Source organism: Otolemur garnettii, unplaced genomic scaffold, assembly GCF_000181295.1.
Source record: "Otolemur garnettii isolate 467f Iridium unplaced genomic scaffold, OtoGar3 scaffold00018, whole genome shotgun sequence".
Lineage (NCBI taxonomy): Eukaryota > Metazoa > Chordata > Mammalia > Primates > Galagidae > Otolemur > Otolemur garnettii.
The window spans coordinates 5502213-5513472 of NW_003852413.1; the positions used below are offsets into that span (position 1 = coordinate 5502213).

Below are 11260 nucleotides of genomic sequence, written 5' to 3' on the forward strand. Positions count from 1 at the left end.
CTCGGAGCATGACCCCTTAACCAGCATCATTCACACATTCACCTTACATGGGAGCCTGTTAGCAAGGCAGGGTCAGAATATGCATTGTAACAAGATTGGCAGGTGAAGCATGTGCACCTTGGGCTGGGAAATGCTGGTCCAGAATTTGGAATTTGTTTTAGGGAGTGTGGAGCCTTCTGCAGATGGGAAGGTGCAGGGCAGGCTCCCTTCACAGGATTCTCCACTGGTCCCAAATCCTACAGGGTCTCTTCTTTGATGATTCCTACGGCTTCTACCCAGGCCAGGTGCTCATTGGCCCTGCCAAGATCTTCTCCAGCGTCCAGTGGCTGTCAGGTGTCAAGCCTGTGCTCAGCACCAAGAGCAAGTTCCGAGTGGTGGTGGAAGAGGTGGGGCCCAGGGCGGGGACATGGGGCCCTTCACCTCTGTGCCTGGAGCTGAGCTTCTCCCACTTTCTCGCCTACTCTGGAGGATGAAGCCCTACTCCTTAGTATCTGGACTCTGGCTTTGAGGATAAAAAGAGCCCAGGCTGTGGTCACAAAGTGTCCAATAGACAGGTGCCTCCCAGCCTGGCTTACACAGGCTGACAGGGTGGGAGAGTGGCCCCTGACTGGTATGAGGAAGCAGCAGTGGTCCTGGGGTTGGTTGGGCCATAGTTACAGTCAGAGCCTGCTCTGAGGTCAGGTGGGCTCTGCACTTCTGGTTAACGGTCACATCCCAAAGGGGTAGAAGGGAGTGTCAGGGACAGACCTCACCAATTGTTTTTATCTATATACACAACAACAGAACATACAAAACATGGGTCAGTCCCTGACCCATCCCTCAATTGCTGTCAGACCCTGCCCTGACTGGCACATCTCACCTGCCTCTCACCTGCCATCCCCAGGTGCAGGTTGTGGAACTGAAAGTCACTTGGATTACCAAGAGTTTCTGTCCAGGGGGCACAGACAGCGTCAGCCCACCACCCTCTGTCATCACTCAGGAAAACCTAGGCAGGTGAGTGTGGCCCCACTGCCAGAAACCCCAGGGACACATCTAGGGCAAGTCTCCAAGCTCTGGCCACAGATCAGTGGGCAGGAGCAGTAGTGCTCCTGGCCTCTCCAAAGTCCAGCCCAGTCCAGCCTGCTTCTTCCCCACAGGGTGAAGCGTCTCGGATGCTTTGACCATGCTCAGCGGCAGCTTGGGGAGCGCTGTCTGTATGTCTTCCCAGCCAAGGTAGAGCCGGCCAAGATTGCCTGGGAATGTCCAGAAAAAAACTGCGCCCAGGGGGAGGGCTCTATGGCCAAGAAGGTATGTCCTTGGGGTTGGGGGTTGGTGGGCATTGGAGGAACTGGCCTTGAGCCATTTCCATGGCCAGAAGGGCAATCTATGCTTTAGGCCTTGGGGGGCAGCCCTGATGACCTTTGCTGGCCACTCAGGTGTGTATAGCTGTCGTCCTCCCAGACCAAGACACCTGGGGCAGGGCCAGCCTACCTGCCACTCTCCACACCCTCCGTTCCCCCACGTTCCACCCTCCCAGGTAAAGCGCCTGTTGAAGAAGCAGGTTGTGAGGATCATGTCGTGCTCCCCAGACACCCAGTGTTCCAGGGACCATTCTATGGAGGACCCAGACAAGAAAGAAGCCAAAACCAAGAGCGAAATGGGATCCGCCAGCCCTGAGGAGACACCCAATGGGTCTGCCAGCCCAGTGGAGATGCAGGACGAGGGCCCAGAGGAGCCCCATGAGGCTGGAGAGCACCTGCCCCCCTTCCTGCTGAAGGAAGGAGGAGACGACAGGCTGCACTCAGTAGAGCAGGATGCAGATGATGAGGCTGCTGATGACACAGATGACACCAGCTCAGTGACCTCCTCCGCCAGCTCCACCACTTCCTCCCAGAGTGGCAGTGGCACAAGTCGCAAAAAGAGCATTCCCTTGTCCATCAAGAACTTAAAGCGAAAACACAAGAGGAAGAAGAATAAAATCACTCGTGACTTCAAGCCAGGAGACAGGTAAACTCAGACCATGCCTCTCTACACAGTGTCCAGTGTGAAACCAAGCAGAGGGTGGCCATTCCCTGGGTGCACATGGGTACAACACTCACACCATTTGCTAGCCTATGTGAGATGATATATGGTGCCTGGAGTAGGTCACAGTGGAAAGAAGAGAACCAGGAGTGGTGCAGAGGGGGGGATGGTGGCAGTGACCTTGAGCCTGGCCTTAAGGGACCACATTTGTCTGAGCGTTTCCCAGTGGGTCCAGTTCTGAGAGGGCATGGCATTGAAACTGTAGGTAAGCCTACCATGCTTCAAAAATTCTCATCCTACAGACGTGGGATTAAGATTTTCAGGTTATCAAACCCACAGGGAGGTGAAGGTGCAGAAAGATTATCTGCCCTTTTCCCGGGGAAGCATTTTTGTATGGCCTGGCTCACTGGCCTGCACCTGGCAGGGTGGCGGTGGAGGTGGTGACCACGATGACCTCAGCTGACGTGATGTGGCAGGATGGCTCCGTGGAATGCAACATCCGCTCCAACGACCTCTTCCCCGTGCACCACCTGGACAACAATGAATTCTGCCCTGGAGACTTCGTGGTAGATAAGCGAGGTAGTGCTGGCTCCAGAAGGGCAGCCAGCAAGGCTTTTGCTAACGAGGGCCAGTTGGTGGGGTTAGAAAGAATGAGCAGGAGTCATGGTGTGAGAGCTAAGATGAGGACAGGAAGGGAGACTGCCCATTTGAAGGGGTCTCACCATTTTGAGGACTGGGGGAGGCCTATTCTGACCTCCAGGGACTGAGCCAAGGAAGGTCTGGCTCCATGCCTTGCTGTGGTTGGCGATGTGGGTGGCAGGCAGGCTCCACCAAGGCCCCTCAGCTAGTCAAATCCCCTTTCCCATTACCTAGTCCAGAGCTGCCCGGACCCTGCTGTCTATGGTGTGGTACAGTCTGGGGACCACATTGGCCGCACCTGCATGGTGAAGTGGTTCAAGCTACGGCCCAGTGGAGACGATGTGGAGGTGTGTGCAGCCCCTGCTGCTTCCTTAGGGTGGGCTCTAGGGTGGGAGTAGGGCCTCTGGCTCACAACAGCCCATCCTATGCCATAGCTGATTGGAGAAGAAGAAGATGTGAGCGTTTATGACATTGCTGACCACCCTGACTTTCGTTTCCGCACGACTGACATCGTGATCCGCATCGGCAATGCCGAGGATGGGGCTCCTCACCAGGAGGGTGAGGTACAGACCCCACATCCAGGCTCTGGACCACTGCCCCCTTCCTGTGCTGCAGCTGCGGTCCCTGAGGGTGCCACCAGGTGGCTCCAGGAGGCAAGAACCTGAAGGCCCTGTGGGCCCAGTGTCCCCAGGAAGGCAACTGCCCTGCAGGAGAGTTGCTGCTCAGCCCTATTGCCTGCAGGAGGAACCCTCTCCCTGCCTCCCAGCTGCGATGAGACCTCCTGAGCTGCCTCTTACCAGAGGAGCTGAGTTCCTCTTTTCAAACCCTGTGGGTGTGATATCAAGTACTGCAGAGCACGGGAGAGGCTAGTGGAAACACTAGGCGGGGGTCAGGACAGATTCTGGGCAAGGGACAAGTAGAAACAAATATAGTAAAGCAGAAGCCCTTCTCTGGGAACATCAGGAAGCCTCAAGCAATCAGAATGCTGCAGGCAGGAAGGGAATAGGTGGGGCTGATGAAAGCCAGGGCCTAATCGTTCAACTGCTAGGTGGAGGTGAGCAAGGGCATCCTGCACTCAGGTTACCTCCTGCCAGTGCCTACATCCCTTCTGTACTCACAGCCTCATTCCTTGCCACCCATTGCTGGGGCTTCCTTCAGAGGTGCTCTAGCCCTTGCCCCTCCAGGGGAGCTATCCTCCTGATTCTGTCCCCTTTGCCCAGCAGCCATCAGTGGGCCAGGTTGCCCGCGTGGACGTCAGCAGCAAGGTGGAGGTGGTGTGGGCTGACAACTCGAAGACCATCATCCTGCCCCAGGTGAGACTGTGACAAACCCCAGCTACTTGGCTTGTGATGTGGCAACCGGGCTGGGGATATGGCTCGTGTCCTGCTCTTGAGAGCTTAAAGACAGGCCCATCTCCAGGATTTTTCTGGATTCTCAGCTCACTATGCTCAGAAAATGCAATTTTCTTCCTAAAAGGAGGTAGAGACTTTCCCACCACTCGTTTCTAGGAAACCTCTACCAGATAAAGAAGAAGAGGGAGAGTGCTGGCCCACTTCCACCCCCTGTTGCTGGGTTCTAGGCAGGAGGACTGTTCTGTTTCCTCTTCTCTTTTCTCCTGGTTTGAGCCAAACCTCACAGCCCACCCCTCCTCCTGGTGCCTGCTCTGGGGACAGGGAGGGAAGGGCTTGCCCCATCGTCAAAATAGCTATTCCAGGAAAGGCAGCAAGGGTTGGTACAGGCCAGCTCTCCCATTCCTCCCCTCCAACTACATGTTCCCGTCTCCCAGTGCAGCCTCCCATATAGGCTGCACCAATCCCAGTTCTGTAGGGGTCGGGGCTGGATTTGCCAGAGTTTCCCCTTGAACCCCTCGGCCTCTTGGGCAGATGCTGGCTATATGCACAGGGGTTGGGAGGCTAGAACAGACCACTGCCTTGGGCTTCATATCCTGCTGGGCATGGGACATGTGAAAGATTCTTCCCAGAGAAATAGGGAAGGAGGCTAAAGCTACAAAGTCCAGAGCAGGAAGAGGCAGGGTAGAACGGGGTCACCAAGGCCTCAGACCCCAGTAACCAACTTCTGTTTGGTGGAGAGGTGAATTCCTGTCTGAATCACCCTCTTGCTGCCCTTTTGCCTCCAGCACTTGTACAACATTGAGTCTGAGATCGAGGAGTCAGACTACGATTCAGTAGAAGGTAGCACCAGCGGGGCATCCTCAGATGAGTGGGAAGATGACAGTGACAGCTGGGAGACGGACAATGGACTGGTAGAAGATGAGCACCCCAAGATAGAGGAACCCCCCATCCCACCTACAGAGCAGCCGGCATCCTCTGAGGAAGACAAGGGGGTGGTGATCAGTGAAGAGGCTGCCACAGCAGCTGTCCAAGGGGCTGTGGCCATGGCCACCCCCGTAGCTGGGCTGATGGAGAAGGCTGGCAAGGAGGGGCCCCCCAAAAGCTTCCGTGAGTTGAAAGAGGCCATCAAGATCCTGGAGAGTCTCAAGAACATGACTGTGGAGCAACTGCTGACAGGCTCACCCACGTCCCCCACTGTGGAGCCAGAGAAGCCAACTCGGGAGAAAAAGTTTCTAGATGACATCAAGAAGTTACAGGAGAACCTCAAGAAGACCCTGGACAATGTGGCCATTGCTGAGGAAGAGAAGATGGAGGCGATGCCTGACACAGAACGCAAGGAGGACAGGCCTGAGGGGCAGTCACCTGTGAAGGCTGAGTGGCCCAGTGAGACTCCAGTGCTCTGCCAGCAGTGTGGTGGCAAGCCTGGTGTCACCTTCACCAGCGCCAAGGGCGAGGTCTTCTCAGTACTGGAGTTTGCACCCTGTGAGTCAGCCCTCACCTGGTCTTCACCTCCCCTGCCCACTCAAGACTGTCATTTGTGTTACCAGCTCTGGGGCCAGGTCATTACTGCCTTCCTGGCCCCTGCTGCTGCCTGAGGCTGGGAGCAGAGGGTGGGAAGCCTGTGGATTTGTTCACCTGTCGGGGAGCACATCGAGCAGCTGCTACCTCCAGGCCATGCTTCACAAGGGTGGTAGCCAGGTTTGCAGAGGGAGCTCCCAGGGACTCTTTGTCAGGGACTGACTGCTCTCTTTCTTCCTCTAGCAAATCACTCTTTTAAGAAAATTGAGTTCCAGCCTCCAGAAGCCAAGAAGTTCTTCAGCACAGTACGGAAAGAGATGGCACTGCTGGCTACCTCACTGCCTGATGGCATCATGGTTAAGACTTTTGAGGACAGAATGGCAAGTAGGCTAGCATGGGCTTAACATGGGTAGATACAGATGTGTTGTGTGGGCACCCAGTGACCAAGAGGCCACCCACCTTTTACAGGGACAGCCATGGCTCTGGCAGGTGAGAGGCTGACTCACAGCCAAGCAACCACATGGTCCACAGAGCCGGAGGAACCCACACATGTATCTGAACTTCATGGCTCGCACTTTCCTCCTCCTCTTAAAAGTTAATTTGAAATTAATTATATTATTATTACCTGAGTCTATTCTGCTTTTTGAAAAATTAGAATATTACAGAAAGAGGCCAGGCACAGTGGCTAACGCCTATAATCCTAGTACTTTGGAAGGCTGAAGCAAGAGGATGGCTTTAGGCCAGGAGTGTGAGATCAGCCTGGGCAACACAGCAAGACCCCATCTCTAAAAAAAAAAAAAAAAATGCAAAAATTAGCTGGGCATGATGTGGTGGCACGCACCTGCAGCTTGAGGCAAGAAGATTGCTTGAGCCCAGAAGTTTGAAGCTGCAGTGAACTATGATTTGGCCTCTGCTCTCTAGCCTGAAGGACAGAGTGAGACCCTGTCACTTTAAAAGCAAAAAAAGAGAGAGAGAACATTACAAAAAGAGCTAAAGTTGCCTTTGCCCAAACCTTATTTGCTTTTCTCCCAAATCCTAGGCCTTTCCTCCCCCCGCCCCCACCCCGGGGTCATGACTGTTGGAAGTTTGGGGGGTCTTCTTCCACATGAATGACACTTTTTCATATTTCTGCCTTCTCCTGTGTCAAAAGCACATAGTGTTTTGTATGTTTTCCTTACACAGGTAGTTTGTCATTGTACACATCAATTGTAATTTGCTGTCTTTGCTTAGCAGGATCATTCTTGTGCCCTAGCCAGTGATTTCATGATGATTTAGTTTGCCCCTTTTCCCTAGAGAATAGTATAATACCATGTGGCCACATCACATTCCATTTTCCCACTCCATTTGTGGATGGGGCCCGGCTGAGTCATGTTGAGTAGAGGCAGTGTGGGTGAATTGGCCAGGCCTGTTCTGCATGCCACTTACTCAGCAAACCCTTTCTGGGCCTCCGCTGTGAGCCACACACTGTGCTGAACACTGACCTGAGTCTGAGGCCCCAGCTCCAGCCCTGCTCTGGACAGAAGGAGCACAGAAGTAAAGAACAGGGGTCTGGAGAGCCACAGAGAAGAGGGTGCTATTTAGAAGGGTCCCTAGTTATGAGACCATCCCTCTCCCCAGGCCCTCAAAGCAAGTGCAGCCTGGCCACACTGGAACTCTCTTTTCAGTTTCTAACTGCTTGTTGTTGCTTGCCTTGTTGGAGGCAGGGTCAGGACAGGTGTTCAGAGAAATACAATTTTAGGGCCAGGAGAAGTGGCTCATGCCTGTAATCCCAGCGCTTGGGGAGGCTGAGGTGGGTGGATTGCCTGAGCTCAGGAGTTTGAGACTAGTCTGAGCAAGAATGAGACTCCATCCCGAAAAATAGCCAAGGCATTATGTTGGGTGCCTGTAGTCCCAGCTATCTGGGAAGCTGAGACAAGAGAATCGCTTGCGCCCAGGAGTTTGAGGTTGCTGTGAACTGTGATGCCATGCTACTCTACTGAGGGTGACAAAGTGAGACTGTTTCTCCAAAAAAAGAAGGAAAAAAAGAAATACAATTTCTTTTTTTTTTTTTTCTTTTTTTCCTTGGCAGTTTTTGGCAGGGGCTGGGTTTGAACCCTCCACCTCCTGTATATGGGGCCAGCGCCCTACTCCTTTGAGCCACACGTGCTGCCCAGAAATACAATTTTGAAGTAATGAAAGTAATGATTCATGAGGGTAAAAACCAGTTTGGAAAATTCTTATGTCAGGGCTCAAAGATGCCGAGTGGGTCTGCACAGAGAGATTTGTGCTTAGCTTCTCCGAAATTGCTGGTGTGTCTGGGATCCCAGGCATCCCTCCTCCTGCTTGATCTGCCTAGTGCCCTAGAAAAGAGCAAAACCAGACACCATGTGTAGGAGCCTCCCAAACTCAAACCTCCCTCCTTCCTTCAGGACCTCTTCTCAGCCCTAATCAAGGGCCCCACTCGGACCCCTTACGAGGACGGCCTCTACCTGTTTGACATCCAGCTCCCCAACATCTACCCGGCAGTGCCCCCCCACTTTTGCTACCTCTCCCAGTGCAGTGGTCGCCTGAACCCCAACTTGTATGACAATGGGAAGGTGTGCGTCAGCCTGCTGGGCACCTGGATCGGAAAGGTGAGTACAGCCCCAGCCCCCCAATTAGTGTGTAGGAGGAGTCAGCAGGGGTGTAGTCTGTCTGGGACTGAATTGATGGTGCCATGTATGTTTCAGGGGACAGAGAGGTGGACAAGCAAGTCCAGCCTTCTCCAGGTGCTCATCTCCATCCAAGGTACTTTAGGGCTGGGTGATGTGGTGACAAGGAGGAGGGTGCTGGAGGGCACAGTGACTGACTGTCGGGGGTGGGTGGGTTTGGAGCTAGCCTGCCCCTGCTTCTCCCACTCACTGAGGAAAGATGTCCCTACTCTGCAGGTCTGATCCTGGTGAATGAACCATACTACAACGAAGCTGGCTTTGACAGTGATCGGGGCCTACAGGAAGGCTATGAGAATAGTCGCTGCTACAATGAGATGGCGCTGATCCGAGTGGTGCAGTCCATGACCCAGCTGGTGCGGCGGCCTCCTGAGGTCTTCGAGCAGGAGATCCGGCAGCACTTCAGCACTGGTGGCTGGCGGCTGGTGAACCGCATTGAGTCCTGGCTGGAAACCCACGCCTTGCTGGAGAGAGCCCACATGCTGCCTAATGGGGTCCCCAAGGCTAGCAGCTCACCGGAGCCCCCAGCTGCAGCCGAGCTCTCAGACTCCAGCAGACAGGAACCTGAGGATGGAGGGCTGGCCCCTGGAGAGGCCTCCCAGGGCTCAGACTCAGAGGGCGGAACCCAGGGCCCAGCCTCAGCCAGCAGGGACCACACAGACCAGACTTCGGAGACTGCGCCAGACTCCTCCGTGCCACCCAGTGTTAAACCAAAGAAGCGGAGAAAGAGTTACCGGAGCTTTTTGCCTGAGAAGAGTGGCTACCCTGACATCGGCTTCCCCCTCTTCCCGCTTTCTAAGGGTTTCATCAAGAGTATCCGGGGTGTCCTGACGCAATTCCGGGCTGCTCTCCTAGAGGCAGGCATGCCTGAGAGCACAGAGGACAAATAGCCTACAGCCCTTGAGGAAGGAGCATCACAGTGGGAGAGGCCAGCTGCTGCCTGCTCACTCCCTCCCTGGAATCTCCCCCATCCCCGCCCCTCTCCCCAGTCTTCCCATGCAAGCCCCTCACCACCCTCTTCTCCCCAAGGTGAGTTTGATGCTGAAGTGCAAGAAGTGTCTTGAGATGCTGCCATTTCTGTCCTGAGCGATCTTTGAATAGGCGGGTCCCCTGTGGCAAAGAAAATTGGAACCCTGTTGCTGATTTTACACTTGGCACCCCTGGCAGAATGTCCTGGCACTTGCTCACTTGCAGAAGTGGGTGTTCTAGGACCTGACGCTGAGCTCTTTGAGCCAGGCGCACTGCAGGTCAGCGGGAGAGTGGCCATGCCTTGCATGATGTGTGGGCTGCTCCATTATTTCCCCTGGTCCCTTTTAACCTCTTCAGTTCAATTTTAGCCTCCCCATGTCCCAGACCCTCTTGCTGCTACCACCACCAGGTCCTCCCTAGTCCCCCAGTGTCAGCATTGTCCCCTGGGAGTCGTAGCTGCTGTCACTGACTCCCAGCTCTACACTGGCCTGTTTACCACATTGTAGCCCTTAGGCCTGTTGAACTTACTCTCTAAGAGAGGCTGGGACCTGACTAGGTTCAGGGTGACACCCAGGAGAGGTGGTGGCCCTTACATGTTAACATGGAGTTGAGGACCAGGGAGTTGCCGGGAAAGGCTGTAGGTGCCTTGTTCTTCCTGTCTGAGGCTGGTGGGGACATTGGCAGTTCTGGCTCTCAGGCCCCATTGTGTGGACTGTGGCAGGAGTCTGCTCCCTGGTCAGCCTCATCTCTGTCTTCAGAAAGTGGGAGCAGCAGCACAGGGCAAGTGCGAGGGCCTCTCCATCGAGTGGTCACACTGGGACGCAGCGTGCAGCTCACAACACAGAGCAATCCCGTACTCTCAGGCTAGAACAAGGCCTCCTGTCAGCCCTTTGCTCACAAACTGCAAGCTCAATCCAGGGGGCTGGCAGCCGGCAGGGGCTCTCCTCTCGCCCAGAGACAGGCCCAGAGGTTTACAAGTTTTCTAAGCTTTTGATAATGTGAAGCTCCAGGTTAAGAGGATGCTGTTGAGCACACTGCAGCTATGTAATTTTTGGTGTATGTATGTATTATTTAAAGTTGAAAAACAATCTGAAAAGCAAAGATATTAACTCTTACTAGAAAAAAAGACAAAAAAAGAAAAAGCCAAAGCATGATGCGTCTTGTCAGCCTTAAGTGGGCTCCTCACCGTGCTGTGCCATGACCACCCAGCCGGCGGAGCCGGGCCAAGTTGGCCACACACTGTGGCCCTGGGAGCCCAGAGTCGGTATCTTGTTTGAGGAAGACCTGGAGTGACTGGTGGGCTGTGCTTCCCAGTGCGTTGTTCACGTGGCGATGTGAATGCCTACTGCTTACAATATCTGTATAAAGTGCTGTGTGATTAAACATTTTTTTACTTGCATTTTTTTTTTTGGTTGGCTCATTAACAAGACAAGGTGACACCATTAAACCTGCCTCTGCCATTCATCTAGGCTCTGTTGCCTTTCTTCCTCTTTGGGGCTCCCGTGTAGCCAGGGGGTCCTGGCTTCCCTGACCGGCTCAGGGACCAGTGCAGACAGCACCTTCCCCCACCCAGCCTGCATGAATGCCTTTTCTTTTCCTGCCATAGGGTCATTTGTCTTGCCTCTTTTTGGCTGGTGGTGAATTTATTCCTCAAGGCTTACAGCTGTGTCTGCCTATCAGCAGCCATGATCCCCAGAGGCAAGATTAACTATTTCAACTCCTTCCAGATTCTGGAGAAGCTGACATCATAGCACCTGGTGGTGAGCAGGTGTCACCCTCCTGGGCTTTAAGCCAAATAGCTGCCCATTTGGGAGACTGGCATATGCCCCTCCCTGCTGCTGCATTTTAACTCCTGCCTGGCACTCCACAAGGATGAGTGGGGACAGACAGAAGCAGCTCAGTGAGCTTGAGGAACTCTAGTCCCCTCACTAGGGGGATGACAGACCCCTCTTAATAAGAGAACACCTGCTGGCCATTTTGACCTCTTAAATCTCTTTTGTTACTTGTTGATTTCCTAATGCCCTTAACTCAGTAACTCAGACACTTTCTTCTTCCTGCTAAATTCACATGGGGCTCCAACCAGATGTGCTGACA

At 53.9% G+C, this 11260-nt stretch overlaps 1 protein-coding gene across 1 annotated transcript in view; it reads left to right on the plus strand.

Moving 5' to 3' along the window:
- UBE2O (ubiquitin conjugating enzyme E2 O) overlaps positions 1 to 10628 on the plus strand; it is a 61423-nt gene extending 50795 nt beyond the window's left edge. The window contains exons 6-18 of the mRNA XM_012803212.2: positions 243 to 386; positions 884 to 993; positions 1137 to 1287; positions 1517 to 1986; positions 2426 to 2580; positions 2875 to 2987; positions 3075 to 3203; positions 3864 to 3953; positions 4778 to 5474; positions 5754 to 5890; positions 7919 to 8122; positions 8219 to 8276; positions 8417 to 10628. Coding sequence (XP_012658666.1) covers positions 243 to 386; positions 884 to 993; positions 1137 to 1287; positions 1517 to 1986; positions 2426 to 2580; positions 2875 to 2987; positions 3075 to 3203; positions 3864 to 3953; positions 4778 to 5474; positions 5754 to 5890; positions 7919 to 8122; positions 8219 to 8276; positions 8417 to 9087 — 3129 coding nt within the window. The 3' untranslated portion in view covers positions 9088 to 10628. The remainder of the gene's footprint in view (positions 1 to 242; positions 387 to 883; positions 994 to 1136; positions 1288 to 1516; positions 1987 to 2425; positions 2581 to 2874; positions 2988 to 3074; positions 3204 to 3863; positions 3954 to 4777; positions 5475 to 5753; positions 5891 to 7918; positions 8123 to 8218; positions 8277 to 8416) is intronic.
- The last annotated feature ends 632 nt before the right edge of the window (positions 10629 to 11260 follow it).